The sequence below is a fragment of the Muscardinus avellanarius genome (genome assembly GCF_963383645.1).
Source record: "Muscardinus avellanarius genome assembly, chromosome: 4".
NCBI lineage: Eukaryota > Metazoa > Chordata > Mammalia > Rodentia > Gliridae > Muscardinus > Muscardinus avellanarius.
This window is the reverse complement of record NC_137789.1, coordinates 130,272,115-130,299,150: the sequence shown is the minus strand read 5'-3', so window position 1 is coordinate 130,299,150 and position 27,036 is coordinate 130,272,115. Positions and strand designations below refer to the sequence as shown.

Sequence of the window (27,036 nt, the reverse complement as noted above, 5' to 3'; positions counted from 1 at the left end):
GGAGAGGTCCCGCCCCCTCCGCTTTCGCTCGGTGATTGGCTGCGGAGGCGCGTGCGCGGAGAGGCCCGTCTCGAGCCACCGCCCACTTCTCCTCCCACGGCCTCCGGTCCGCGTCATGGCTGCCGTCGCGGCTCTGGAGGCGGAGGCGCCTACGGGCGCCCTGTGGGGCCTCGTGCAAGACTTCGTCATGGGTCAGCAGGAGGGTCCCGCTGGCCAGGTGGCTGCAGGTACGGCGGGCAGCGCCACGAGGCTTCTGCAGGGGAGTGGACCAATGGGAGCGGCCTCAGACCAGCGCGGGGCGGGAAGGGAGTGAGGGGCAGAGGTGACTTTGAGAGAGTGGTCTTGGGGCTGCTTGGTGAGCGCCGCGAGCTTAAAAGTCATCACAAATTGGAGAGTCGGTTGCATCTTCCTTAAAGCGCCTTTAACGCTCCTCATCTCCCGTAGTTGGTGGTAGAGAATCACATTTTACAGGTAGAGAAACAGGCCCAGCGAAGGCAGGAGACTTGCGCGGGAGGAGGAGCTGGGACTGGGTCTCCGGTGTTGAAGTGTGAACCGGGTGCTCACGCCGTGCACCGGACCGCGTTGTTTGTGGGATGTTGACGTGGGGAGATGCGAGCTTGTTCCGAGGCATCCGCTCTCTTTGCGTGGCATCCTGGGAGTGGCCGGCGGCCCGGCTCTCTGACTGGCTGTAATTGGAGGGAGGCGGAGAGGATCCTGCCTCGGAGGACTTGGACACAGACTGGTATCTAACCTCTTAGAGACTGTACCTCCGCTTCTTAGTAGAGTTCTTGATTAATTTGCTTCATACTTTTTATGTGTCATTTGTTATTGTCTTCTTAGATCTCCAGTTTCCTGTCTTTGATCAGTTCAGGATATCTCATAGTTCTGGCATTTTATCCACGATTTGAACAAAACATCTCAGGCTTCCTTGGAATTCTGACGTCGCTCTTTTAGAGGAAAAAAATATGAAAAAGTTATTGAATGTTAGGGGGTCTTAAGATTCAGGTTACTAATAGGATACAAAAATGGGTGATGATTAGAGTTTTTTTTAAGCTACTTTTGAAAGTTTTGCATGGTTGGGGGAAGTAAAGGACATGTTTCTCATGCATATTGAACAGATTACATTTTAGGATGTGTGAGAAGTAAATAGCAAATCTGCTAGAAATACACAAGTCCATAGCAATATCCCACGTTCATTATTTCACCATTATTGAACATATATTAGTCTCCAAACATGATGCAAAGCAATAGGAATATAAATCAGATTAGATATGTAATCGCCAAGAAGACAACCATGCTAGGAGAGGTATGTGCAGGGTGATTTGGAAGCATAAAGGGGCAAAGGCCTGGTGCTACCACTAACTTAATATTCTGCAACTTTGCAAATTACAGTGTTATCAGGGCTTACAGTTAGTAAGTACAGTATGTCGTCAGTGTCTTTTCCAAGTGTTTTACTGTGAAATTTTCAAACATTCAGCAAAGTCTAAGGAATTTTTATAAGAAACATATCTATCACCTGGATCCTATCATTAACGAGTTTTCATACCATGCTTTTTCACATACTCATCCATTTAATTTGTAGATATAAGTACACTTATCTGTAATTACTTTGGTATGCATATCATTGAGTAGAATTTGTTTATAGTTTGTTTTGGTATAAAGTTTATATCCAGTGAACTATACAGTCTAAAGTGTACATTTACTGGGCGTGGTGGCACATGCCTGTAATCCCAGTACTTGGGAGCTAAGACAGGCTCACAGGTTCGAAGGCATCCTCAGCAATTTAGAGAGACTGTCAGCAAGTTAGTGAGACCCTGTTTCAAAGTAAAAAATAGAGTAGGCCTGAGGGTTGTAGCACAGAGGTAGAATGCTCCTGGATTTAATCCTCAGTACCACCAAAAAAAAAATAAAAATAAAAACATTTTAATCAATAAAATTTTAAAAATAAAGTGTATATTCATTGTTTACCAACATAAAGACCTTTACTATATTAGTGTTATTTGTAACATTCACACATATACATTCTGAAAGCAGTAATTTTGGATTTTTTTGGATTCAGGATACACTTTGAAAAGTTTAAATAAAGACTGCTAAATTATTATATTTTTTAAGTATTTATGCCTGTAAAAATGGCTTACACTATTATGTAGTTTAAATTTAACTTAGCTAAGTCACTGTAACATATGATCTGTTGTAACTTAGCTCTCTCTCTCTCTCTTTTTTTTTTTTGTTTTTTTTGTTTGTTTGTTTTTATACTGGGGATTGAACCCAGGAGCATTCTACCTCTGAGCTATATTTCCAGCCCTTTTATATATATTTTCTAATTTTTAAAATTTTTTTGCAGTACTGAGAATTGATTCCAGGGGCATTCTACCTCTGAGCTACACCCCCAGCCCTATTGTGTGTGTGGGGGGGTGGGGGTACTGGAGATTAAACCCAAGAGCATTCCAACTCCAAGATACACCCCCAGCCCTGTTTTTTATTCTCTATTTTTGAAACAGGGTCTCACTAAGTAGCTGAGGCTGGCCGTAAACCACGATCCTCCTGTCTCAGCCTCCCAAATGCTGGGATTGATTACAAATCTGTGTTACCACACCCAGCGAAATTTTTTTATTTTTAAACAAGATTTTGATAAATTGCTGAGGCAGGCCTCAAACCTGCAATCCTCCTACCTCAACTTTCCAAGTATTGGGTTTATACACATGTGCCACCATGCCTGACTTAATTTAGCCCTCTTAAGAAAATTGGAGCTGTGCATAGTGGCACATGCTTGTAATCCCAGTATTTAGAAGACTGGAGGATTGCAGGTTTGCAGCCAACCTCAGCAATTTATTTAGGCCCTCAATTTAGTGAGACTTTGATTATATATATATTTATTTATTTATGACTGGGATTAGAGGTAGAAAAACCCCTGGTCTCAATCTCCAGTACCACAAGAAGAAAGAAAGAAAGAAAAGAAAGAAAGAAAGAAAGAAAGAAAGAAAGAAAGAGAGAAAAGGCTCAGTGTAGAAGAATAGTAACATAAGGTTTGATGGTATTGAATTATGCATAATTTGGATTCTAGGCAAAAGGATTTGAATGACTTATTAGAGGTAATGGGAGTCATTGTAGATCCTTGAGCATGGGGCACCTTAAAATGAAAGCATTTGGGAAGGACTAAGTTCACATTCTCAATTTTATTATTAATATTGTTATTATTTTGTGGCATAGGGGTTTGAACCCAGGAACATTCACCTCTGAACTATACCCCCAGTCCTATCTTATTTTTATTTTGAAACGGTTTCACTAGGTTGATGAGAGTTACTACTTGCTGAGGCTCTCCTTGAACCTGTGATCCTCCAGTTTGGGCCTCCCAAGTACTAGGATTACAAACACGTGCCATCACACCCAGCTGGCATTCTCAGTTTTAGATCACAGCCATAGTTAGGAATGTGGAAGGTTGACAATTTTGAAGCATCCCAGAATAAGATGCACTCTAATCCTCCAGCCTAAATCACTCTTTGTTAGTGCTAAAGGGCCCAGCTTATCTTCCTTTTGGGTCATTTTCAGGAGCAGCAGCCTCTCCTACAAATTGTAGAAGGAATATCATGGGACCTGGAAGGCAGCTGTCATCAACTTTGTTTTGAATGTGGGAGTGGGGGTTGGGGGTTTTCTGCTGAAAGTAGGTGTCAGCTGTAAAGAAGGTACAAGCAGTGAAAGGGAATTGACCTGGCAGCCCAAGAATTAGGCTATCTCGGGTAGCCTGTTCCAAGGCTGCCACTGTATTTAAAGGCCTGACCTCAACCTTTATTCTCACCATTGCCCCCTTGGATCGTTAGTTCTTGATAGCCATCTGTATTTCCTGTTCCCTGAGAACTTTCCTTTCCACTTCTCTCCACTACTTCTTTCTAATCCAAGTTAGATCTCAAAATCAAGGCCCAGATTAAGTACCATTCCTTCCAATGTTTCCTCATTACCCCAACCAGGAAACATTTCACTTGAAGGAATCCTTGTAATATTTATTTCTCAATTGCTCATGTACTTATTAGCAGATTTGTTTAGTAGCTATGTCTACACATCTCTAAATCCTACCCTCTTGTTTCTACAACCAGAGTCTCCTGAACCTAGTGTAGGAAGGTGCACAGTAAAAACTATCTAACAAGCTTGGCAGCACACTTTTGAATCCTAGCTGTTTAGGAGGCTGAGGCAAGAGGATTACAGGTTCAAGGCGAAAGTGGGCAACCTAGTGCAAGATCCTGTCTCAAAACCAAAATTAGAGCCAGCCATGGTGGCGCATGCTTGTAATCCCAACATTCAGGAGGCTGAGATAGGCAGATCTCAGGTTTGAGGACAGCTTTAACAACCTAGGGAGGAGTGTTCAGCAATCTAGTGAGCTCCTATTTGAAAACAAAAAATAAAAAGAGCTGAGGATGTAGCTCAGTGTTAGAGTATAAATGAAGCCATGGGTTCAATCCCCAATTAAAAAAAAAAACTGCTTCCATTTCATGTGAACAAAATGAGAAATATTGAAGAAAGAATGTAGACTTTGAGGGCTATTAAAGCACTTGAAGTGCCCAACAATATCCCAAGAGTATGAGGGGGGAAAGGAAGTACTTTGTCTGGAGGTAGAGGTTGGAAAGGGAGCTAATTTTAGGACACGTTGAATTTGCAGGTGATAAATATAATTTTTTTTCTCAAGTTATTTGGGTTTTTGTTCTTATCACTCTCAGTGTTCATTCATTCATTCATTTTGTGTGTGTGTGTGTGTGTGTGTGTGTGTGTGTGTGTGTGTGTGTTTTACTGGGAATTAAACTCAGGAGTGCTCTACCACTAAGCTACACCTCTAGTCTGTTCATCTCTGGCTCCCTCCCTTTCTTCCTTCCTTCCATCCTTCTTTCTTTTTTTTTATTTTGGGTTTTTTTTCCTTTTTTTAATTTTGAAGCAGAGTCTTTTTAAGCTACTGTACACTGGCTTTGAACCTGTAATCATCCTGTCTCAGCTTCCCAAGTACTGAGGTATCAGGGGTGTGGCACCACTCCTAGCTTCATTTCATTGTGGCTTTGTTTTTTGTTTTTTGTTTTTTGTTTTTTGTTTTCAGTACTGGGGATGGAACCCAGGGACATTCTACCTCCAAGCAACACCCCCCAGCACTATTTTTTATTCTTTGACTTTGAAACAGGGTCTCACTGAGTTGCAGAGAGCCTCACTAAATATCTGAGGCTGTCCTCGAACTGTGATCCTCCTGTCTCAGCCTCCCAAATGCTGGGATTACAAGTGTACACTACCACACCTCGCTTAATTTCAGTGTTTTTCTATTGTATTCTCCCACATCTCCCTAGGAGATTTTTTGTTCCTGAAAAAATAAAATGTTAAAGAACAGTAAAGCCAGGCATGGTGGCACACGCTTGTAATCCCAGCATTCGGGAGGCTGAGGCTGGAGAATCGCGGTTCTGGGACAGCCTCAGCTACTTAGTGAGGCCCTCTGCAACTCAGTGAGACCTGGTTTCAAAGTAAAGAATAAATAAAAAATAGGGCAGGAGGTGTAGCTCGGAGGTCGAATGCCCCTGGGTTCCACCCCCAGACCAAAACAAAAAACAGTAAAACATAGTTTGAAGAAATAACTAAGGCATTAGCAGCTTTTGAGAGCCTGACTGGAATCTATCCTGAGGGATTTCTTTCTCCTGTGCATCCTCCCACACTACCTCAGCCCCTACCCTCCTGGCCTGGGCTGCCACTCCAGGTCTCAAGAGGCTGCAGCTCCATCAAACAGGGACCTGATTGTGCCTTCTAGGTCAGTGACCACATAAATACTGCTTTGACTACTTCTCTGTGCCCCACATGAACTAGTTCCCTGCTGAGAAAAGTGTGGGGAGTTAGGAAGTACTAGTAAGTCTGTGTCTAAGGAACAAATCTTGAATACATTGGGAAAAATTAGCCTGCCTATAAAAGGAAAGGAACTTATTTTTTCCTTAATGCCAAGGAATCTACCCTTAGGAAAATTAGCTCTACTAAGTTTCTTTCATCTCAAGAATCCAAGTGCATAAAATTAATAGTATTTCCAGTATTCTGAATCACTTTCTTTCTTTTTTTTTTTTTTTTTTTTTTGTGGTACTAGGGATTGACCCCAGGGACATTCTACCCACTGAGCTACACCCCTAGTCCTTTTTATTTTGGGTTTTCAAATAGTCTCGCTAAGTTATTGAAAGTATTACTAAGTTGTGAAGCTGGTCTCAAACCTGCAATCCTGTCTCAGCCTCCCAAGTACTGGAGTTTCAGGTATGCACCAGTCCAACATTCTGCTTATTATCATTTGGGAGAATTGACAATGTTGAAGGAATCAGTCACTTAAAAGTTAGTAACCCATGGTCCATAAACCCAGGAATTTTACTCCTTTCTTATGTTAACCCTCTTTTTATATCACTGAACTTGTTCAGCTTTGATTGTTTTATTTATTTATTTATTTATTTATTTATTTATTTATTTATTTATTTATTTTGGTGGTACTGGGGTTCCTGGAAGCCCTTCTACCTCCGGGCTACACTCCCAGACCTATTTTATATTTTTGAAACAGGGTCTCTTAAGCCAGCGCGCTTGGCTTCGAACCTGCGTGATCCTCCTGTCTCTGCCTCCCAAGTGCGGAGATTACAAGCGTGCGCCACCATGCCCAGCTAGCTTTGATTGTTTTAAATATGTTTCCACCTTAGCCGGGCATGGTGGCGCATACTTGTAATCCCAGCATTTGGGAGGCTGAGACCAGAAAATAGTGGTTTTCAGTACAGCCTCAGCTACTTAGTGAGGCCCTTTGCAACTCAGTGAGATCCTGTTTCAAAAAATAAAGAATATGCCAGGTGTGGTGGCTCATGCTTGTAATCCCAGTATTCAGGAAGCTGAGACAGGAGAATCATGGTTTTCGGACAGCCTCAATTACTTAGGCCCTTTGCAACTCAGTGAGACCCTGTTTCAAAATAAAGAATAAAAAATAGAGCAGAGGGTGTAGCTTGGAAGTAGAATGCCCCTGGGCTCCATACCCAGTACCGCAAAAAAAAAAAAAAAAAAAGTTTCCACCCAAAAAGACTTGACTCCTTAAAACTCCCTGTACATATTTCTTTCTCCTTCTCCTCTTTGTGTGTGGGTGGGTGTGCGTGCACTCCTGCTAGATATTGAACCCAGAGGCATTCTACCTCTACACCCCAGCTTTTTTTATTTTGAAAGACTCTTGCTAAGTTGCTAGGCTGGCCTTGAATCTGCAATCCGCCAGTATCAGCCTCCCAAGCACTGGATTTAGGAGTACTTTACTGCACCCTGCTTGTTGGGTAGCTTTTTGAAGACAAACACTATATAGTCTGGTTGTAGGGTTGAAAAAAATCATATTTGAAAGATATTTTTGAGGTGGACTCATGAGAACTTAGACTATGATGTTAAATTTAGTTACCACTCTGAAGACATCCCCAAAATACTGATTCTAGCTTTTTGCCAGCTTACTTGCCTTTTTTTAATAACCTTAATCTACTGTTGTATGATAGCTTTATTGTCTTTTTTTTTCTAATTTTGTACTGCTTTTATAATTCCATTTGTTTGTACTACTGCATTTATTCAAGGTGAAAGCTCTGAAGAATAAAGGGCTCCACCAGGAGAGTTCACTCATATTCTGAGATGCAAGGAATCACATGCAAATGGATGTTTCTTTGTAATAATAAAGCAGCCAGCTTCACATTGATATATGTATGCTGAAGAAGTAATTTTCAGTTATAAAGTTGGAGACAATCTCTGGGAATGGGAGCCATGGTGAAAATTTCTCTGATGATGAAATATTCACATATTGATTGAGGCATTGGTTACTCAGGTATAGACTTTTGAGAAAAATCACCTAACTTTATGCTTAATATTCATGCATTTTACTGTATATAAAGTTTTACCTTTTTCTTTTTGTTGTACTGGGGATGGAACCCAGGGGCATTCTACCTCTGAGCTACATACCCAGCCCTATTTTTTATTCTTTTTTTTTTTTTTCTTTTGATGGCACTGGGGGTGGAACCCAGGGCTTTTCTACCTCCGGGCTAAACTCCCAGACCTATTTTATACTTTATTTGGAAACAGGGTCGCACTAAGTTGCTGAGAGCCTCACTAAGTAGCTGAGGATGTCTGCAAACGTCAATCCTCCTGTTTTAGCCTCCCAAGTACTGGGATTACAAGCATGCACCACCACGCCCGGCTTGTAAATTTTACCTTTTTTGTTTTTGCTTTTTGGTGCTAGGGATTGAACCCAGGGTTTCACACATGCTGAGCTAGCCCCCCAACTCCCTATTTTACTTTTTATTTTGAAGCAGTGTTGTATGGTGGCTTTGAACCCATGATCTTCCTGTGTCAGCTTCCCAAGCACTGAGATTATGGACATGTGCCACCATTCTTGGCCTTCTTATTTTTTGATTTTTTGATTCTGAGGATTTAATCCAGGGACATTCTACCTCTAGGCTATACCCTCACCCCTACTTTATTTTAATTTTGAAACAGGGGCTTACTAGGTTGATGAGTCTTACTACTTGCCGAGGCTGTCCTTGAACCTGAGATCCTCCTGTTTGAACCTCCCAAATACTGGGATTATCAAGCAGGTCTTTGCTTTACAGCACTCAAGGAATTTTCAAAAGGCAGACTCTTGCCCAGCATCCACAGAGGATTTTGATGATGTCGCTGAAGAAAAATGATTCGGTTCAGCAATGTCCTTTGCTATTAACAGTTACCAATGCCCTATCACTTCCTGTGTATAAATGCTTCTGTGGCTGCTACTAAAATTAGTTATATGAGTCTATTAAGGCGTTTTCTCGTCTATAGTCAGGGGATTCCAAGAAAGACCCTTTCTACTCTCTTAAGTGGCACATTGCTTTATTATGGGTGTGTGTGTGTGTGTGTGTGTGTGTGTGTGTGTGGTATTGGGGATGGAACCCAGGGGCATTCTACTTCTGAGCTGCATCCCCAGCCCTATTTTTTATTCTTTATTTTGAAACACAGTCTCACTGAGTAGCAAAGAGCCTCACTAAGTAGTATCTGAGGCTGTCCTTCAACCACGATCCTCCTGTCTCAGCCTCCCAAATGCCGGGATTACAAGTGTATACCACCACACCTAGCTTATGGTTTTAACCAAGAAATAGGTAATTCTTTTCATGAAAATGTTCCCCTTAAGGAGTTGGGCATAGAATCCAGGAGTCTGGCTGCTGCTCCTCCCCCACCCTACAGCCTGCTCCTTTCTTCCCTTGGCTCTTTCTCAGGAGCTGTGCAGCAGCTGGGCCTTCCACGTCCTGGCACCAGCAGGGCTCAGAGTGCCCAATGTCTGAGTTGGTGCCAGTCACGAGCTAAGAGTCCTGACTGGAGCTCTCCTTTCCTGTCTGGTGGACTTTTTACTCTAGTACCAGAGTGAGCCTCTGCTCAGCTCAGTGGAGTTGACATTTCTGAAAAATAATTTATAGTTACACCAATGTTGAACAAATAGTAAATGGTAGATAATAGGAATCAGATTTCTCACTGTCAGAGAAAGAAATTACAAAGCTAGAATGAACTCTGTGGTACTGGATTAGAGTTAGAGACTTTAATATCATCTTATGTTTTATTTAATACATATGGGAAATAATAGATGTTTGTGTAATGCAGGTTAGGACACATACATATATTTCTCAGCTGGTTCTGCTAAGAGGGTCTGGTTATTTAGAAACCAAGAGCTGGGTGTGGACAGTGAGCATGTGTACACTCAGGTCTTGGTTTCTAAATAACCGCTTTCTAATAAAAAAATAAAAAGAACTGGGGCTTCTTGAAGAAAAGACTGATTCAAGGGTAGGGTAGGGAAATTTCAAGATCCACCTGTACTATTTTTTGTAGGGCTTAGAAAGTAAGCTGGATGCAATGGTACACACCTGTCATCCCAGTTTGGGAGGCTGAGTTAGGAAGACCACTGATTCAAGGCTAGCATGTGGTAATTTAGCAAGGCCTTGCTTCAAAATAAAAAATAATCTGGATGTGTTGGCAGATGCCTGTAATCCCAGTAGCTGGGAGGCTAACAGGAGGATTATAAAGTGAGGCCAGCCTCAGCAACTTAGTGAGACTCTTTTTTTTTTTTTTTTTTTTTTAGTGGTACTTGGGAATGGAACCCAGGGGCCTTCTACCTCCGGGCTACACTTCCAGACCTATTTTATATTTTTATTTGGAAACAGGGTCTCTTAAGCCAGCTGAGGCTGGCTTTGAACCTGTGCGATCCTCCTGTCTCAGCCTCTCAAGCGTGCGGATTACAAGTGTGTGCCACCATGCCCGGCGAGACTCTGTTTCTAAAAAATAAAAAAGGGCAGGGAATGTAGTTTAAAGATAGAATGTCCTGTGTTCAATCCCCAGTACCAGAAATAAAGTAGGGCTAGAGGTATGGATCAAAGATAGAATGCCTCTGGGGTCAATCTCAACTACCTCAAAAGAAGAAAGTACTCAAGGAATAAAAACATGGGTCCTATGAAAAGGACACAGGAGCCAGCCCTAAAAAAAAGCTCAGTGGCTACAGATGGAACAACCTGAACAATAAAATAAATAACCTTTAATTTAGTGTATATTAATAAATTGTAACCTAAGGTATAGATACATACATGCGTCTATACTGATAAATAACTGAATTCTTTTTGTAGAATTCCAAATGATAAGTTGGGCGTGGTGGCACACGCTTGTAATCCCAGTACTTGGGAGGCTGAGACAGGAGGACCACAGGTTCATGGCCAGCCTTAGCTACTTAATATGAGACCCCTCACAACTTTGTAAGATCCTGTTTCAAAATAAGGAATAAAAAATAGAGCTGGGAGTGTAGCTCAGATGTAGAATACGCCTGGATTCAATCCCTAATACCACATACACAAAAAGAATTTCAAATAATATAGGTAGATTTTCCTCCCTCCAAGAAGTGAAGCTTAATCTCCCCTTCCCCTTGAATGGGGGCTGGACCTAATGACTTTAATCTAAAATTGTGGCACATGCATGTAATCCCAGTACTTACTTAGGAGGCTGAGAAAGGAGAATCACAGGTTCCGAGCCAGCCTCAGCAATTTAGACCCTGTTTCCAAATTAAAAAGGGGGCACCTGGGGGTATAACTCAAGGGTAAAATGCCCCAGGGCTCAATCCCTAGCACCACTAAAATTTAAAAAAAAAAAAAAAGAGTGCCAGAAAAGGAAAAACAGTAACTGTTGTGCAGAGACCTGGCAGATATACTCTAACCAAGTGATGGGAGTTATTATCACCAGTTGTAAAAAAGTCTTATGGATAGCCTGTCCCTATGACACAGGGACTTCACCTATGTGATATTCTCAGAAACCCCAGTCTAAACGTGAGGAAAGCATCAAACCCAAATTGAGGGACAAATAAGGTACTTCTTAAAACTGTCAAGGTCATAAAAAACAAGGAAAAGTAAGAAAATTTTACAGACCAAAGGACACTAAGGGTTCATGATGGCTAATTGCAGTGTGGTCATCTTTAACTGGATCCTCAAACAGAAAAATGGCATTAGTAGGACAATTCATGAAACCTGAATAAAGTCTAGGCTTTTAAAGTGTGTGCCAGGGCAGACTTCCGGGAAGATGGCGACCGAGAAAAGCGGGGCTTAAGAGTCCCGCTAACAACCAATCTCCATTACCACAAAAAGAGCGCCTTTCATAGCCAGAAAACACCATCACCAGAAAAACAAAAAAACCACCAGGCTCCAGAGAGAAAGCGGACTGAGAACAGAGCTCAGGGCCACAGAGGAGACACACGCGCCCGAGGACGCGGCAGCAGCGCCATACTGCCGGCGGCAGCGGCGAACTCAACGGACGGCTACAGCAAGCCGAGGGATTCAGAGTGGAAATCAAAACCAGAGAAGAAAAAATAACGCCAGCCTCACGGCCGAGGGTGTGGCAGAGGCGCCATATTGCCACCGGCGGCGGCAGCAGCAGTGAATTCACCGAGTCCAGTACAGCTACATCTACGTACTCAAGAACAGTGAGTCAAATTGCGGGCCACAGAGGAGAAATCCCAGTATTGTGCCTCCTGGGACTTGACCCAGTGAGGGAGTGGTGGTGGCAGAGATATCACACCATAGGAGAGCGTGCAACCTGGCACCCCCCATAGTTTAAAGCAGCCTCTATCGACTCCCTGGGTCGGAGACTCTGTGATACAACCCAGTAAAGGAGTAGTGGGGTCTGAGATAATACAGACTCGAGATCCAGAGCACCTTAAGTGAAGCCATAGTGACCCAAGGGAAGAACCCAGAGAAGGCACAAACCTCCGAAATCATGGGAAAGAGGAATAACACTGGAGTAATGAATGCGCACAACCCCACAACATCAGAACCCGATAAAACAGAAAATCAGAGATTTCTAGAAGATCAAATCAGGAAAATAACTGTAGAAATAATAGAGGTGCTTCAAAAAGAACTCAGAGAGAGCCAAAAGAGATAAAGGATGCAATTAATGAAGTAAAGGCCTCAATTCAAAGCACAAACAACCGATTAGACCACATGGAGAACAGAATCTCGCTCTTAGAAGATGAGCAATCCAAAAATGAATGCATAGTTTCTAATCTAGAAAAAAATATCCGACAGCAGGAATCTGACATTGAAGAAATATGGGCCCATCTTAAGAGAGCTAACCTAAGAATAATTGGAATAGAGGAGGGAAAAGAAAGTGATACCAAAGGGATCAACAATCTCTTCAAGGAAGTAATAGCAGAAAATTTTCCAAATATAGAGCAAGAGGTTGATACACAGATCCAGGAAACTTATAGAACTCCCTTTAGACAGGATCGGAGAAGAGGATCCCCACGCCACATAATTGTCAAAATGACCAATGTGGAAGCCAAGCAGAGAATCTTAAAGGCAACAAAAACAAAGGGCCAACTGACATTCAGAGGCAAACCAATTAGAATCACTCCAGACTTCCCAAACCAAGTCATGAGAGCCAGAAGGGCTTGGAGTAACATATTCCAAACTCTGAAAGAAAACAACTTCCAGCCAAAAATTTCCTATCCAGCAAAACTTTCTATCAAATTAGATGGAGAAATAAGAAGCTTCCATGACAAACAGAAACTGAAGGAATTTATGTATTCAAAACCAGCACTAGAGAAAATACTCAAAGAGATTAACTACAAAGAAGAAATAGGTAACACTCACCAGAACCAGAGAAACAAGATTTTCCATCCAACAGACAACTAAGATTGGTTATCTGTGGAGATTCATTATTTATGTTAGTCTTTTACCTATCTCTAAATTATATTGTTTGCCTTTATTGTTGTTAATTTTTAGGATTTCTAGTTGGAATATTAATATACCTTCAGATATAGCATTTGGAAATATTTTATCCAATTCTATTAGTAACTTTTAACTCTGTTTACATTGTCTTTGGATATACAATATTATCTTTTATTTTTTAGGGAGTTTGTATATTCTTCTGTTGCCTGTGCCATTGAAATCATATCCAAGTAATCACTGCCAATTTCAATGTTGTGAGGTTTTATGACCCAGATTTTCTTCTAAAAGTTTATAGTCTTAAGATTTATATTTAGGTCTTTTATCTATTTTGAGTTAATACTTGTATGAGGGATTAGGTAAGGGTCCAATTTTATTCTTTTCCATGTAATTATTATTTTTCAACAATATTTAGTTAAAAGATTATTATTTCCACCACCAAATGTTCGTGGAAACCTTGTCAAAAATAACTTGACAATATAGGGAAGAATTTAGCTCTAGGCTTGTATTTAACTCCAATGGTCTATATATCTGCCTTTAGAACAGTACTACACTGTTTCAATTATTGTAGCTTTATATGGTTTGAAATCAGAAAATATATATCTGCTAGCTTTGTTCTTTTTCAAGATCGTTTTGGGTATCTAGAATTCATATTCCATATTAGGATAGATTTTTTTTCTGAAAAATAAATATATAAATATATGATAGTTTCACCTAAAAAAACAGAAAAAAATATGCTCTGGTAAGAAAGAAAGCAAAAAGAAATATTGAAATGTTATCTTTAAATCATCAAACGCTTGGTATCAGACAAATGAAACTGTTATGTGAGATTATCATTTTTAATTTTGGATAGATTGCTATAATACTAGATGTCAACCACTAAGCCAAGCATGGGAAGGAGGGATGGGGAGAGAATGGGGTGGGGATCAGGTGGGGGCTGACTGGGCGATGTGTGCATGTATGTCTACAAAAGTTTGTATCCCACTATGATGTATGAATACAGTGCACCAATAAAATAAAATTAAAAAAAAAATAAAGTGTGTGCCAGTACTAGTTTCTGAGTTTGACAGATGCACAAAGATCTATAAACATACCCTGTAAGATCTTAACATTAGGAGAAAGTGGATTAGGGTTATATAGTAACTCTGCCCTGCCTTTGCGACTAATATGCTTTCTTTTTCTTTTTTCTTTTTTGCTGGTACTGGGGTTCCTGGAAGTCTTTCTACCTCCGGGCTACACTCCCAGACCTATTTTATACTTTTTTATTTGGAAACAGGTCTCAAGCCAGTACGGCTGGCTTCGAACCTGCATGATCATCCTGTCTTCGCCTCCCAAGTGTGGGGATTACAAGTGTGTGCCACCATGCCCGGCTTTAATATGCTTGTATAGATGTGTTATAGTCTCACATAATGTAAATCATGGAAAATAAGCCAGGCATGGTGGTGCACACTTGTAATCCCAGCATTTGGGAGGCTGAGACAGGAGCATTACATTTCGAGGACAGCCTCAGCTCTTTGCAACTCAGTTAGTCCCTGTTTCAAAATAAAGAATAAAAAAGTAGGGCTAGAGGTGTAGCTTGGAGGTAGAATGCCCCTGGGTTCCATCCCCAGTACTGCAAAAACAACAACAACAAAAATCATGTAAAATAAAGTATTTTTTTTTTAAAGTCTACCTTTCACCAGGTGTATGGCACACACTTGTAATCCCAGAACTTGGGAGGCTGAGATAGGGATATTGCAGGTTCATGGCCAGCCTCAGCAACTTGTGAGGACCTCTGCAACTTAGTGAGACCCTGCTTCAAAGTAAAGAATTAAAAAATAGAGCTGGTGGTATAACTTGGAGGTAGAATGCCTCTGGTTTCAATTCCTAGTAAAACACACACACACACACACGCCTACCTCTCAATCCCTAATTATTTATTGTCTCCCTGGAGGCAACTGAAGTTATTTTCTGCCCTGTCAGAGATGTAAATAAATGTAAAAAAAAAAAAAAAAGCAGCTGAGTGTGGTGGTGCACACTTGTGATCCCAGCATTCAGGAGGCTAAGACTGGAGTTCGTGGACAGCCTCAGCTACTTAGCAAGAGCCTTTGCAACTCAGTGAGACCTTTTTCAAAAATAAAGACTAAAAAGCTGGGCGTGGTGGCGCACACTTGTAATCCCAGCATTTGGGAGGCTGAGACAGGAGGACCATGGTTCGCAGACAGCCTCAGCTACTTAGTGAGGCCCTCAGTAACTTAGTGAGACCCTGTTTCAAAATAAATAATAAAAAAAATAAGGCAGGGGGTGTAGCTCGGAGGTAGAATTCCCCTGGGTTCCATCCCCAGACCCGCAAATAAATAAATAAATAAATAAAATAAAGACTAATGCTGGGCGTGGTGGCGCACACTTGTAATCCCCATGCTTGGGAGGCAGAGACAGGAGGATTGCGCAGGTTCGAAGCCAGCCTTGCTGGCTTAAGAAACCCTGTTTCCAAATAAATATATATATACATATACGTATACATATACATATATATATAAATAGGCCTGGGAGTGTAGCCTGGAGAAAGAAGGGTTTCCAGGAACCCCAGTACCACCAAAATAAATAAATAAAGATTAAAAAATAGGGCTAGGGGTGTAGCTCAGAATAGAATCCATAGTTCCTCTGGATTCTATTCCCAGTACTGCAAAAAAAAAAATTCTTTTTTCCTCACCTTTTAAAGACAGTATGCTCTACACAGATTATACACACCATACACTATGCTACATCGATACACTGATCGACTGTAGTACTGGGGTCAAATCTTGAACCTCATGCATGTTGGACCAGTGCTCTATCACTGACTTACATTCCCAGCCCCCCCACTTTTTTCAGTACCGGGGATGGAACCCAGTAGCATTCTGCCTCCGAGCAACACCCCCAGTACTATTTTTATTCTTTATTTTGAAACAGGGTCTCACTGAGTTGCAAAGTAGCTGAGGCTGGCTGTGAATCACAATCCTCCTATCTCAGCCTCCCAAATACTGGGATTACAAGAGTGCGCCACCACGCCCGGCTCCCAGCCCTTTTTATTTAACATTGGGACAAGGTCTCCCTGAGTTTCCCAGTCTGGCCTAGAACTCCCAATCCTCCTACCCCAGCCTTTTGAGTAGTTAGGTTTATAAGTATGTACTTCAGCTGTCAGTCTTATACCGTTATCATTGTGTATATCGCTTTTTCAGTCTTGTTCTCAGATTCTGATTATTAATGCTTTAGTGAACATGAGAATACAAACATATCTTAAGATCCAAATTTGTTTCCTTTTATATATATCTAGAAGTGGGATGGCTGGATCATATCAGAGTTCTATTTTCAATTTTTTGAGGAGCTTCCATGCTGTTTATCAGTACTGACCATGCCAGTTCATATAAGGGTTTCCTCTTTTCTGCATCCTTGCCATCATTTGTTATCACTTGTCTTTTTTTTTTTTGTAATAACCATAACTATCCTCATAGGTGTGAGGTGATACCACACTTGTACTTTCATGATTCAGATCTTGTACCATTCTGTGTGTGTGTGCGGTACTGGGGACTGAACCCAGGAGCATTCTACCTCCGAGCTGTACCCTCAGCCCTATTGTATTTTTAATTTGAAATGGGCTCTGACTATTGCTGAGGCTGTCTTCGAACCTGCGACCCTCTAGTCCTCAGCCTCCCAAGTACTGGGATTACTGGTGTGCACCACCACACTTGACTTTTTTTTAATACCTACTGAGGATTGAACTCAGGTGTGTTCTACCGCCAAGTCCTATTTTATTTTTCATTTTTAAAAAGGGCCTCACTGAGTTGCTGAGGCTTGCCGTGAACTTCCAATCCTTCTCTCAGTCTCCCAAGTACTCGGATTATGGGTGTGTGCCACCATGCCTAGCTCAGATTTTGTACTTTTTTATTCCTTTGCCAAGTTTGTAACTAGGTATTTCCTCATCTTTGTTTTGTTTTGTTGCTATTAAAAAAGGATCTTTTCAAGCCGGGCTTGGTGGCTCAGGCTTGTAATCCCCGCACTTGGGAGGCGGAGACAGGAGGATCGTGCAGGTTCGAAGCCAGCCGTGGTGGGTTAAGAGACTCTGTTTCCAAATAAAAATATAAAATAGGTCTGGGAGTGTAGCTCGGAGATAGAAGGGCTTCCAGGAACCTCAGTACCACCACCAAAAAAAAAAAAAAAAAAAGGGATCTTTCTCCTTTATGTCATTTAGTAAGCTATTGTATATTACATATGTATTTTTTAATTTTAAAATATTAATTTTATACCCAGATACCTTAACTTTTATTTATGATGCTTTTTATTTTTCTTGGGTTTTCTAGATGTATGATCATGTCATTTGCAAATGACATGTTCACTCACTTCTTTTAGCTTTTGTTCTCAAAGTTGCATATCTGCAGTGTTACGGTAGTGCTGCTTAACTAAGAGGAGTTCTCGGCAAGCACAGTGGTAGGCAGGGAACACTGGCAATTAGTGCCACTGAACCCTGCAATAGTGTTTTTGGTTTGTTTGTTTGTTTGTTTTTAATATATATTTCTTTCTTTTGTTTCCTCTAGATGTGAAATCCGGCAACTATACCGTGTTACAAGTGGTAGAAGCCCTTGGGTAAGAGCCCCTGTTCTAAAATGCTCTTCCAGCTCTGCTTGTGAACTCTGAAAACTTACTTTTGTACATTGCTGCTTTCCTGGAGCCTGGATTTCTCCTGTACCTAAGACCCCCTATATATCAATTCCTCAATATAAGCCTGTTTCTTTGAATTATTTCTCCTGACAAAGATTTCCTCATGCTTGACTGAAGCTTCCTAAGGTAATGTTTGGGTAGGGGAGCACACAGCCTGGAGACCACCTCAGCTTCTGGTCCACCCACGGGTTCCGGGTGAGGTGGATGGTTGAAGGCTGTCTACTATCGTTGAATTCAAGTTGGGATTCTTCTCTTCCTTCTTTAGACCTACCTAACCCCTACCGAATTCTAATCCTCCCTGACCTGACTCAGAAGTTGTGTGCCCGGTATGGGGAGGAGTGTCTAGGAGGCTAATCTTGAACCAGATCCCTACTAAGGGAAGAGGCTTGGGAAAACAACTAAAAGAGCAGCGTCTATATAACTTGGGGTGTTAAGTACCACAGGATGTATGCTTATAGTCTAATGCCTGCCTCTTTCATATGTCATACTTGGTTGTTAACTGTCAAAGCCAGTATGTCTTCTGAAACAGGGAGAACTAGAAAATGGAGGAAATTTTAAAACCTGAAATCACCATTATACATTTCTCCCACATAACAAACCATTGAGCCTTTCTGTGCTTATTTTTGTAGGCTTGGTCCATTTTTTATTTTTTTATTTTATTTTATTTTACTTTATTTATATATATTTATTTACTTTATTTATTTATATATTTATTTATATTCACAGATTCATGCATTCCTCCTCATAGTCAATTCCTGGGCATCTTCATAAACTCCAAAAAGAAACCCATGCTCAGCCAGATGTGGTGATGGACAACTATAATCCCCATACTTGGGAGGCTGAGACAGGAAGATTGCAAGTTCAAAGCTAGCCTCAGCAACTTAGTGAAACACAGCTTCAAAATAAAAAAATAAAATAGGTCTGGAGGTGTAGGCTTGGAGATAGACTGCCCCTGCATTCAATCCCCAGTACCACAAAAAAGGGAAAAAAAGAAGAAACTCATGCTCACTAACACCCATTTCCCTTTTCTTTTTTTTCTTTTTTTTTTCTTTTTCTTTTTTCAGTGCTGGGGATGGAACCCAGGGGTGTTGTACCTTCGAGCTACACCCTATTTTTTAGTCTTTTTTTGGAGGGGTGGTACTGAGGGGGGAACCCAGAGGCTTTCTACCTCCAGGCTATACTCCCAGACTTATTTTATATTTTATTTGGAAACAGGGTTTCATTAAGTTGCTGAGAGCCTCACTAAGTAGCTGAGGCTGGCTTCGAACCTGTGTGATCCTCCTGTCTCAGCCTCTCAAGTGCAGGGATTACAAGCGTGCGCCACCATGCCTGGCCTAGTCTTTTTATTTTTGAAGCAGGGTCTCACTGAGTTGCAAAGGGTCTCGCTAAGTAGCTAAAGATGTCCATGAACCATGATCCTCCAGTCTTGGCCTCCCAAATGCTGGGATTACAAGCGTGCACCACCACACTGGCTTCTTCTTTCCAACCCCTTGCAATCTCCATGGGTTTGCCTGTTTTTAAATTTGATGTATATGGAATCATATGATATGTGACCTTTATGACTGCCTTCTTTCATTCAGTATGTTTTCAAGTTTCATCCATGTTGTTGTATATATCAGTTCTATATTTCTTTGCTTGCTGAATAAAATTTCATTGTATAGACATACAACATTTTCTTTAATAATTCTTCAGTTGATGGGCATGTGGATTGTTTCTGCTTTTTGTTGATTCTGAATAATGCTCTTGTGAGCATTTGTGTGCCTTGGTTCTTTATACATGCTGTGAATGCATAGTTTTCTGCTTCTTGAGCAGAAACCTTCCTATAAGTTTCTATTCTAGAGATCCAGTGAGGAGTGATCTTATTTTTATCTGATTACCCTTTGTTATGTATACCTTTAGCATAACTCTGTAGTCAGCTCCTCTCCAAGAAGTTTTCTACTTGCTGTTCCTACTTAGATTACTTCTAGTATGGTAGTATGGTCATGTGTAATCTCCGTAGAGCTTTTTTTTTTTGGTGGTACTGGGGTTCCTGGAAGCCCTTCTACCTCCGGGCTACACTCCCAGACCTATTTTTACATTTTCATTTTTGGAAAAAGGGTCTCCTAAGCCAGCGCGCGCGGCTGGCTTCGAACCTGCGCGATCCTCCTGTCTCCGCCTCCCAAGCGCAGGGATTACAAGCGTGCGCCACCGCGCCCGGCTACGTAGAGCTTTTTTTGAAGCTGTATCGCCTTGTTGCTTCAGTCCAGCTTCTCCCATTTCAATAGTCTCTACATATTCTGGCCATCTTTGTAAGCTTCCAGTTATTAAGTTTTGTGTTCTTGTGTTGTGTTTAACCCCTAGGGTCTTGGTGGGTTACTCTCAGCATTTTTTCCTGAGCAGTAATTTATCAAGAAAGATCCTTCTCCTGTTTTGGTAGAAGTTGCAGCTACAAATCATCTTTCCATCCCTATGGGTAGCTGCTACGCTTTTTTTTTTTTTTTTAGAAGAATGTAACAATCATACTACTATGGAGAAAAGAGTAAACACAGGATGCCAAGCTGGAAGTGCCTAGAGCCAGAATTTGTCCTGCTGTGTGTCACACAACTCTCCAAGGACACCAGGTCCATCTGGGGATCCATTCTCCAGGCTTGGTCCTTGCTGGTATATAGATGCTGTTACCTCAGAAACTTCTTCTTGGACTGCTTTTATTCTTTTAACAGGGCTTGGCTATGCTTGCATGCCCAGGGCAAAGTGTGACCATTGCTAAATATTTAGTACCTCTAAGGTTTAAGATGGTTAATGACAAACTTTGTCTATCCTGCTTCCTCCCAGGTCCTCTCTAGAGAATCCAGAACCCCGAACTCGGGCACGAGGCATTCAGCTTTTGTCACAGGTGCTACTACAGTGTCATTCCTTGCTCCTCGAGAAGGAAGGTACTGACATCATTATGTCTTTCATAGATTGCTGAGCCAAGGCATCACTAGTCCATTTAAACCAGCTTTATGGGGAGGTGGGGCATAGCATCTCTATGAACTACTAATTCAGGGTCTTTATTCTTTACTGATATGTGTGGCAGAGATGGTAAAATTGAACCATAAGACATAGGTATAGCCTTAGATTTTTTTTTTTTAATTTATCTTCCTCTTTCTATAAAATGGATAAAGTATTTTCTAACTGGAAAAAAAAAATAAAGTTTTTGGCAGGGCACAGTGGTACACACTTGTAATCCCAGTACTTGGGAGGTTGAGACAGGAGGATCAAAGGTTCCCAGTCAGCCTCAGCTACTTAGTGAGGCCCTCTGTGACTTAGTGAGACTTTGTTTCAAAATAAAGAGTAAAAAATAGGGCTAGGTGTGTAGCTCAGTGGTAGAATGCCCTGGGTTCCATCCCCAATACTGCAAAAAAGAAAAAAAGGTAAAGTTTTGTGGAACACAGCCACATCCACTTATTTATCTATTAACCTATGCTGCTTTTAAATTATAGTGGCATATTTGACTAATAATAGCAATAGAAACCATGTCCTATAAGCCTTTAATTCTTACTATCTGACCTTTTAAGAAAAAGTTTTTAGCCCCTGGGTTCAATCTCCAGCACACACAAAAGTAAAAATTTTTAGGGGTAGGGAATAACACAGTGGTAAAACATAGGCTCTGGCTTTAGTTCCTAGTACCCAAAAAAGAAAGTTTGGCCAGCGTGGTGGCACACGCTTGTAATCCCAGCATTTGGGAGGCTGAGACAGAAGGATCACAGTTTGCCAATAGCCTCAGCTACTTAGTGAGGACCTTTGCAACTCAAGTGAGATCCTGCTTCAAAATAAAGAATTAAAAATAGGGCTGGGAGTGTCATTCGGAGGTAAAATGTCCCTGAATTTCATCCCCAGTACCACAAAAAAAAAAAAAAGTTTGAGCCCCAATTTTATAGAAAGGAAGTTCTGGGGATGAGAATGGATTTAACTGTGGACCTATGTGAGAATCGATAAGGGGTGTCCCCTTTCTTTCCTGACTCATCAAGTCAGATGTGGGAGGGCATGGGACTCACCTCTTGGTGAAGGAGAGAGTTGTAGTGGAACTGTCCCATAGACATAGGAAAGGAGAAAAGCTGGTGGCCTTCCTCACGCCCACGGAAACTGATGGCTGAATGTGGCTGAATTTGATTCATGCAGTGGTGCACCTGATTCTGTTCTATGAGAACCGGCTGAAGGACCATCATCTTGTGATCCCATCTGTCCTGCAGGGTTTGAAGGCACTTGTGAGTTCCCCCTTTTATTATATAACTGTGTTCACAGGCATCCTTGTCCAGTTCTCTCCTTGCTCTTTGGGGGTGAGGCTTCACATGCTAAAGGTCAGAGGCCTACTTGTGGGACTAAAATAGTGTCAGCCAGCTCTACTTCTGTTTTTACTCTAGAGTATAAAGTATCCTTAGAGCCGGGCGTGGTGGCACACGCTTGTAATCCCAGCGCTTGGGAAGTTGAGACAGGAGGATTGCACAGGTTTGAAGCCAGCCTCAGCTACTTAGTGAGGCTCTCAGCAACTTAGTGAGACCCTGTTTCCAAATAAAAATATAAAATAGGTATGGGAGTATAGCCCGAAGGTAGAAACCCCCTGTGTTGCACCCCCAGTACCACCAAAAAAAAAAAAAAGTATCCTTAGGGGGACTGGTATTCAGCTGAACTGGAAGAACCTACAGAGAACTACTCAGTTTGAGAAAGTTCCTCACTGTTAGTACTTGCAGAACCAGAGTATTTTGATTCCCAGCTTAGCTAACTAGGCCTGGTGCATGGTCATGTCTTGGAGATGTACTACAATTCTGTCAGTATTCACATATCTTCCCTTCTCCCCCAGAGCCTGTGTGTGGCCCTGTCCCCAGGGCTGGCTGTCTCTGTGCTCAAAGCCATCTTCCAGGAGGTACATGTGCAGGTGAGTAATTACAGCCATATTAGCATTCTCTTTATCTCTTGCCTCTTGACATAACCAGAATAGGTGGTAAAAACATACTACCTTCAGTCAAGAGCAGTGGCACACACCCAGTAATCCCAGTACTTGGGAGGATGAGACAGGAAAATTGCAGGTTTGCAGGTTTGAGGCTAGCCTCAGCAACTTAGCAAGAGCCTGTTTCAAAATAAAAAAATAAATAAAAAGGGCTGGGGTATAGTTCTGAGGTAGAATGCCCTTGGTTTCAATCCCCAGTACCAAAACAAAGACATATTACCTTCTGAGTTCTGAACTCTTTCAGGTCTTGTGTCTATTTAATTGTGATTCCTTCCTACTGGATAAGGAAGAGAGGGAGGGATGTGTGCCATTTTGTCTGACCTGTGTCCTCTTACACCCGAAGAAAGCAAAGCACATACTGGACAGAATTGGGCTGTTGCCATCCCCACTGTGGTGCTAACCATATTCTTTCTCTACATTTCCTCTTAGGTTAGTTCTTTTTTTTTTCTTGTTTTCTTTTTTTTCTTCTTTCAGTACTAGGAATTGAACCCCAGGAACATTCTACCTTTAAGCTATACCCTAGCTCTATTTTTTATTCTTTATTTTGAACCAGGGTCTTGCTAAATTTCGGAGGGTCTCACTAAGTAGCTGAGGCTGGCCACGAACCTGCAATCCTCCTATCTCAGCCTCCCAAGTACTGGGATTATAAGCATGTACCACTATGCCTGGCTCTTAGGTTGTTCTTATGCTGATATAAAGAGAATAATCTACTTAGAGACTCTAAAGTGGGAAGTAGTTGTACCAGTTTTAGTATTTTTTCAGCACTTTCTTCACTTTTTTTCCTTCTCCTCTACCCCCTAGTCCCTGCCACAGGTAGACCGACACACAGTTTACAGTATTATCACCAATTTCATGCGAACCCGGGAAGAAGGTAAGAGGAATGCTCTCTGAGAAATCTGAAAAGTTAATGCATGCTACTTTTTTTACACTATTTAGAAGGACGAAGTTTAGAGCCAAGCGCGGTGGTGCACGCTGTAATCCCAGTACTTCAGAGGCTGAGACAGGAGGATCACAGGTTCATGACTAGCCTCAGCTACTTAGTGAGGCCCTCCACAATTTAGTGAGACTCTATTTCAAAATAAAGAATAAAAGCCAGGTATGGTGACGCACACTTATAATCCCAGCATTTGGGAGACTGAGGCCAGAGGATCACAGTTAATGGACAGTCTTCAGCTACTTAGTGAGGCCCTTTGCAACTCTGTGAGACCCCATTTCAAAATACAGAATGAAAAATAGAGCTGGGGATGTAGCTTGGAAATAGAATACCCCTGCGTTTCATCTCCAGTACTGAAAAAAAGAAAAGGATGAAGTTTAGTCTGGTACTCTGAAAATGATAAGGGACACTGGAGCCCATACCTCCGTAACCATATATATATATATATATGCATTTCCCTTTACTGAGTACTTATCTTGTAATAGAACAACAAAAGGGATCTGCCCTGAGAGACTGAAGAGGGGCACACGTGAGGGCAGAAGACGAGCACAAGCCTCCTCGGAGAGAGCTCAAGCATTCTACCTCACGGGACAGTAGTGACTTTGTTCTCTCCTTCCCAGAGCTAAAGGGCCTAGGAGCTGACTTCACATTTGGCTTCATCCAGGTGATGGATGGGGAAAAGGATCCCCGGAATCTCCTGGTGGCTTTCCGCATTGTCCATGACCTTATCTCCAGGGACTACAGCCTGGGTATGTCTCTGCAGTCCTGAGCTGGCTGGTTGAGGCTTGTCAGGTGATTGATGTTAGTAAGTCAACCTTATTCTTTCTCTGTTGCCATAGGACCCTTTGTGGAGGAGTTATTTGAAGTGACATCCTGTTATTTTCCTATTGATTTTACTCCTGTAAGTAGTACCTTCATTCCTTCATACATTCATTCAGATGTTCATTGAGTACCTGCTAAGTATAGACCCTGTCTTAGGCACTGAGGATATAGATGAACAAAATAGACAATCCCTGAATTGATGTTTTGAAGTCATCATGGATTTATATTTCAGTAAACTGCAGACTGGAGAGGCATTTGACATTGGAGGAAGGATTCACTTCAGCATGTATTTGAGGGGATGCCTTAAATTCCTTAGCAGTGTGCCTAGTGCTGAGGGCTACAAACTTAGAAAACATGGTTCCTGCCCTTGAAAATCGAGACATTTAAGTAACAAGCTGAAATTAGGTACCAAAATGATTTGTATTGTGAGCTACAGTAGGCAGGAACCTACCTCACAGATACGATAACGTTTAAGTTGGTTTCTGAGGAAGGTATGCAGCTGTGATTCCGGAGTTGACAAGGACATCTCTGGTGATAGAAACAAGTTACACAGACAAAAAAAGTCACAGTTGAGTACTATGTACAGTAGATAGTGCTCTGGCCCTCTTGGTTTCCTCCCACTCTGCTGATTTTCTTTTCTTCTGGTACTGGGGTGGAACCCAGGGGCATTCTACCTCGGTGCTACGCCCCCAGTCCTATTTTTATTCTTTATTTTAAAACAGGGTCTCACTGAGTTGCCAAGGGCCTCACTAAGTAGCAGAGGCTGTCCTGGAACCGCAATCCTCCTGTCTCAGCCACTTTGCATTCAATATCCCTTCTGCTTCCAAATCTCCAGGGTCTCTTCACTGTGGGCATGTATGAGTAGTATATTGCAAGCATTAGTAATGTGAGAGAAATGAAAGGAGTTCTTATACAACATGCGCCTTTGAGTGTTGACTGTCCCTGACCATGAAGTCCACATCACCTTTGCTGGAGGGGAAGAACTTCCTACCTACTTCATTTGGCATCATGTTACTTGGGACTACTTTTCCTCTGAATTTTTTTGCATTTCTTCCATAATCAGTAAACTTTATAAACCTAGGAGAACTTATACCTTTGAAATTTGAAAAATCCTGGTTTGGCTCTAGGGTTTTTCAGGTGTTTGTTGTGTGTGTGTGTGTGTGTGTGTGTGTGTGTGTGTGTGTGTGTGACTCTGGGAATGGAACCCAGGAGCATTCAACTTCCGAGCTATATCCCCTGCCCTATTTTTTTTTTTTATTCTTTAGTGTTGAAACCGAGTCTCACTGAGTTGCAGAGGGCCTAAGTAGCTGAGGCTGTCCACGAACCGCCATCTTCTGGTCTTAGCCTCCTGAATGCTGGGATTACTAGTGTGCACCACCGCGCCCAGCTGGTTTTTCAGTTTTTGATTTTGGGTCTTTTCCTGCTTTCTTTCTTAGTACTGGGGAGCAACCCTACCACTGAGTTATTTCCTCAGCCTTTAAAATTTTTTTATTTTAGAAGCGGGGCGTGGTGGCGCACGCTTGTAATTCCCACATTCAGGAGGCTGAGACCAGAGGATCGTGGTTCATGGACAGCCTCAGCTACTTAGTGAGGCCCTCTGCAACTTAGTGAGACCCTGCTTCAAAATAAAAATACAATATATGTCAGGGGATGTAGCTCAGAGGTCAAATGCCCCTGGGTTCCATTCCCAGACCCACAAAAATAAATAATAAATAAATAATATTTTATTTTGGAGGCAGCATCTAGCTTAGGTTATGTGTTTTAGCCATCATTCCCACTGCTGTGCCCTAAACGTCTGACACAGAAAACCTAGAGGAAAAAAGGTTTATTGGGGCTCACTGTTTCAGAGGTTTGAGTCCGTAGGGCTGGCTGTGAAGCATAATGGAGGTAGCAGAGGCAAGATGCACAGAGGGACCATATTCTCAGGCTGGGGTGGGGGGAATCTGTGGAAATATATAGACCCCAGACTATTCCCAAAACCCCCTTCCTCCAGCCATGCCCCACCTTCCTGCATTACCACCCAATGCATTCATTCAAGTTATAAATCAAATCCATTCAAAGTATTTATCCACTGATGAGATTAGAAACCTCATGATTCAATTATTTCACCCTGAACATTACTGCTTTGCCAATACATGAGCTTTTCCAGGGGATATTCTATATTTAAACCATAACATTATGTATGTTTCAAAGTGAGGATTATAAAGTCAAGTGGAGCTGGGCTTGGTGGCGCACACCTGGAATCCCAGTACTTGGGAGGCTGAGACAGGAGAATTGCAGGTTTGAAGCCAGCCTCAGCAACTTAGTGAGACGTTGTTTCCAAATAGGAAATAAAAAAGGATGAGCGTATAGTTTAGATAGACTATTCCTGGGTTTAATCCCCAGTGTATACACGCACACACACATCTACACACACGTAA

The 27,036-nt window shown here is 41.8% G+C and overlaps 1 protein-coding gene across 4 annotated transcripts in view; it reads left to right on the top strand.

Moving 5' to 3' along the window:
- Positions 1-115: 115 nt before the first annotated feature.
- Positions 116-27,036, top strand: part of MMS19 (MMS19 homolog, cytosolic iron-sulfur assembly component) — a gene marked incomplete at both ends in the record, with an annotated part of 44,567 nt that continues 17,646 nt past the window's right edge. For 3 of the 4 annotated variants that reach the window (XM_080694953.1, XM_080694951.1, XM_080694950.1), the window contains 8 exons: positions 116-227; positions 17,771-17,819; positions 20,706-20,806; positions 22,035-22,120; positions 22,714-22,788; positions 23,662-23,731; positions 24,415-24,543; positions 24,634-24,695. In XM_080694953.1, the coding sequence (XP_080551079.1) occupies positions 116-227; positions 17,771-17,819; positions 20,706-20,806; positions 22,035-22,120; positions 22,714-22,788; positions 23,662-23,731; positions 24,415-24,543; positions 24,634-24,695 (684 nt within the window). The remainder of the gene's footprint in view (positions 228-17,770; positions 17,820-20,705; positions 20,807-22,034; positions 22,121-22,713; positions 22,789-23,661; positions 23,732-24,414; positions 24,544-24,633; positions 24,696-27,036) is intronic. The other variant, XM_080694952.1, reaches the window with a different exon arrangement.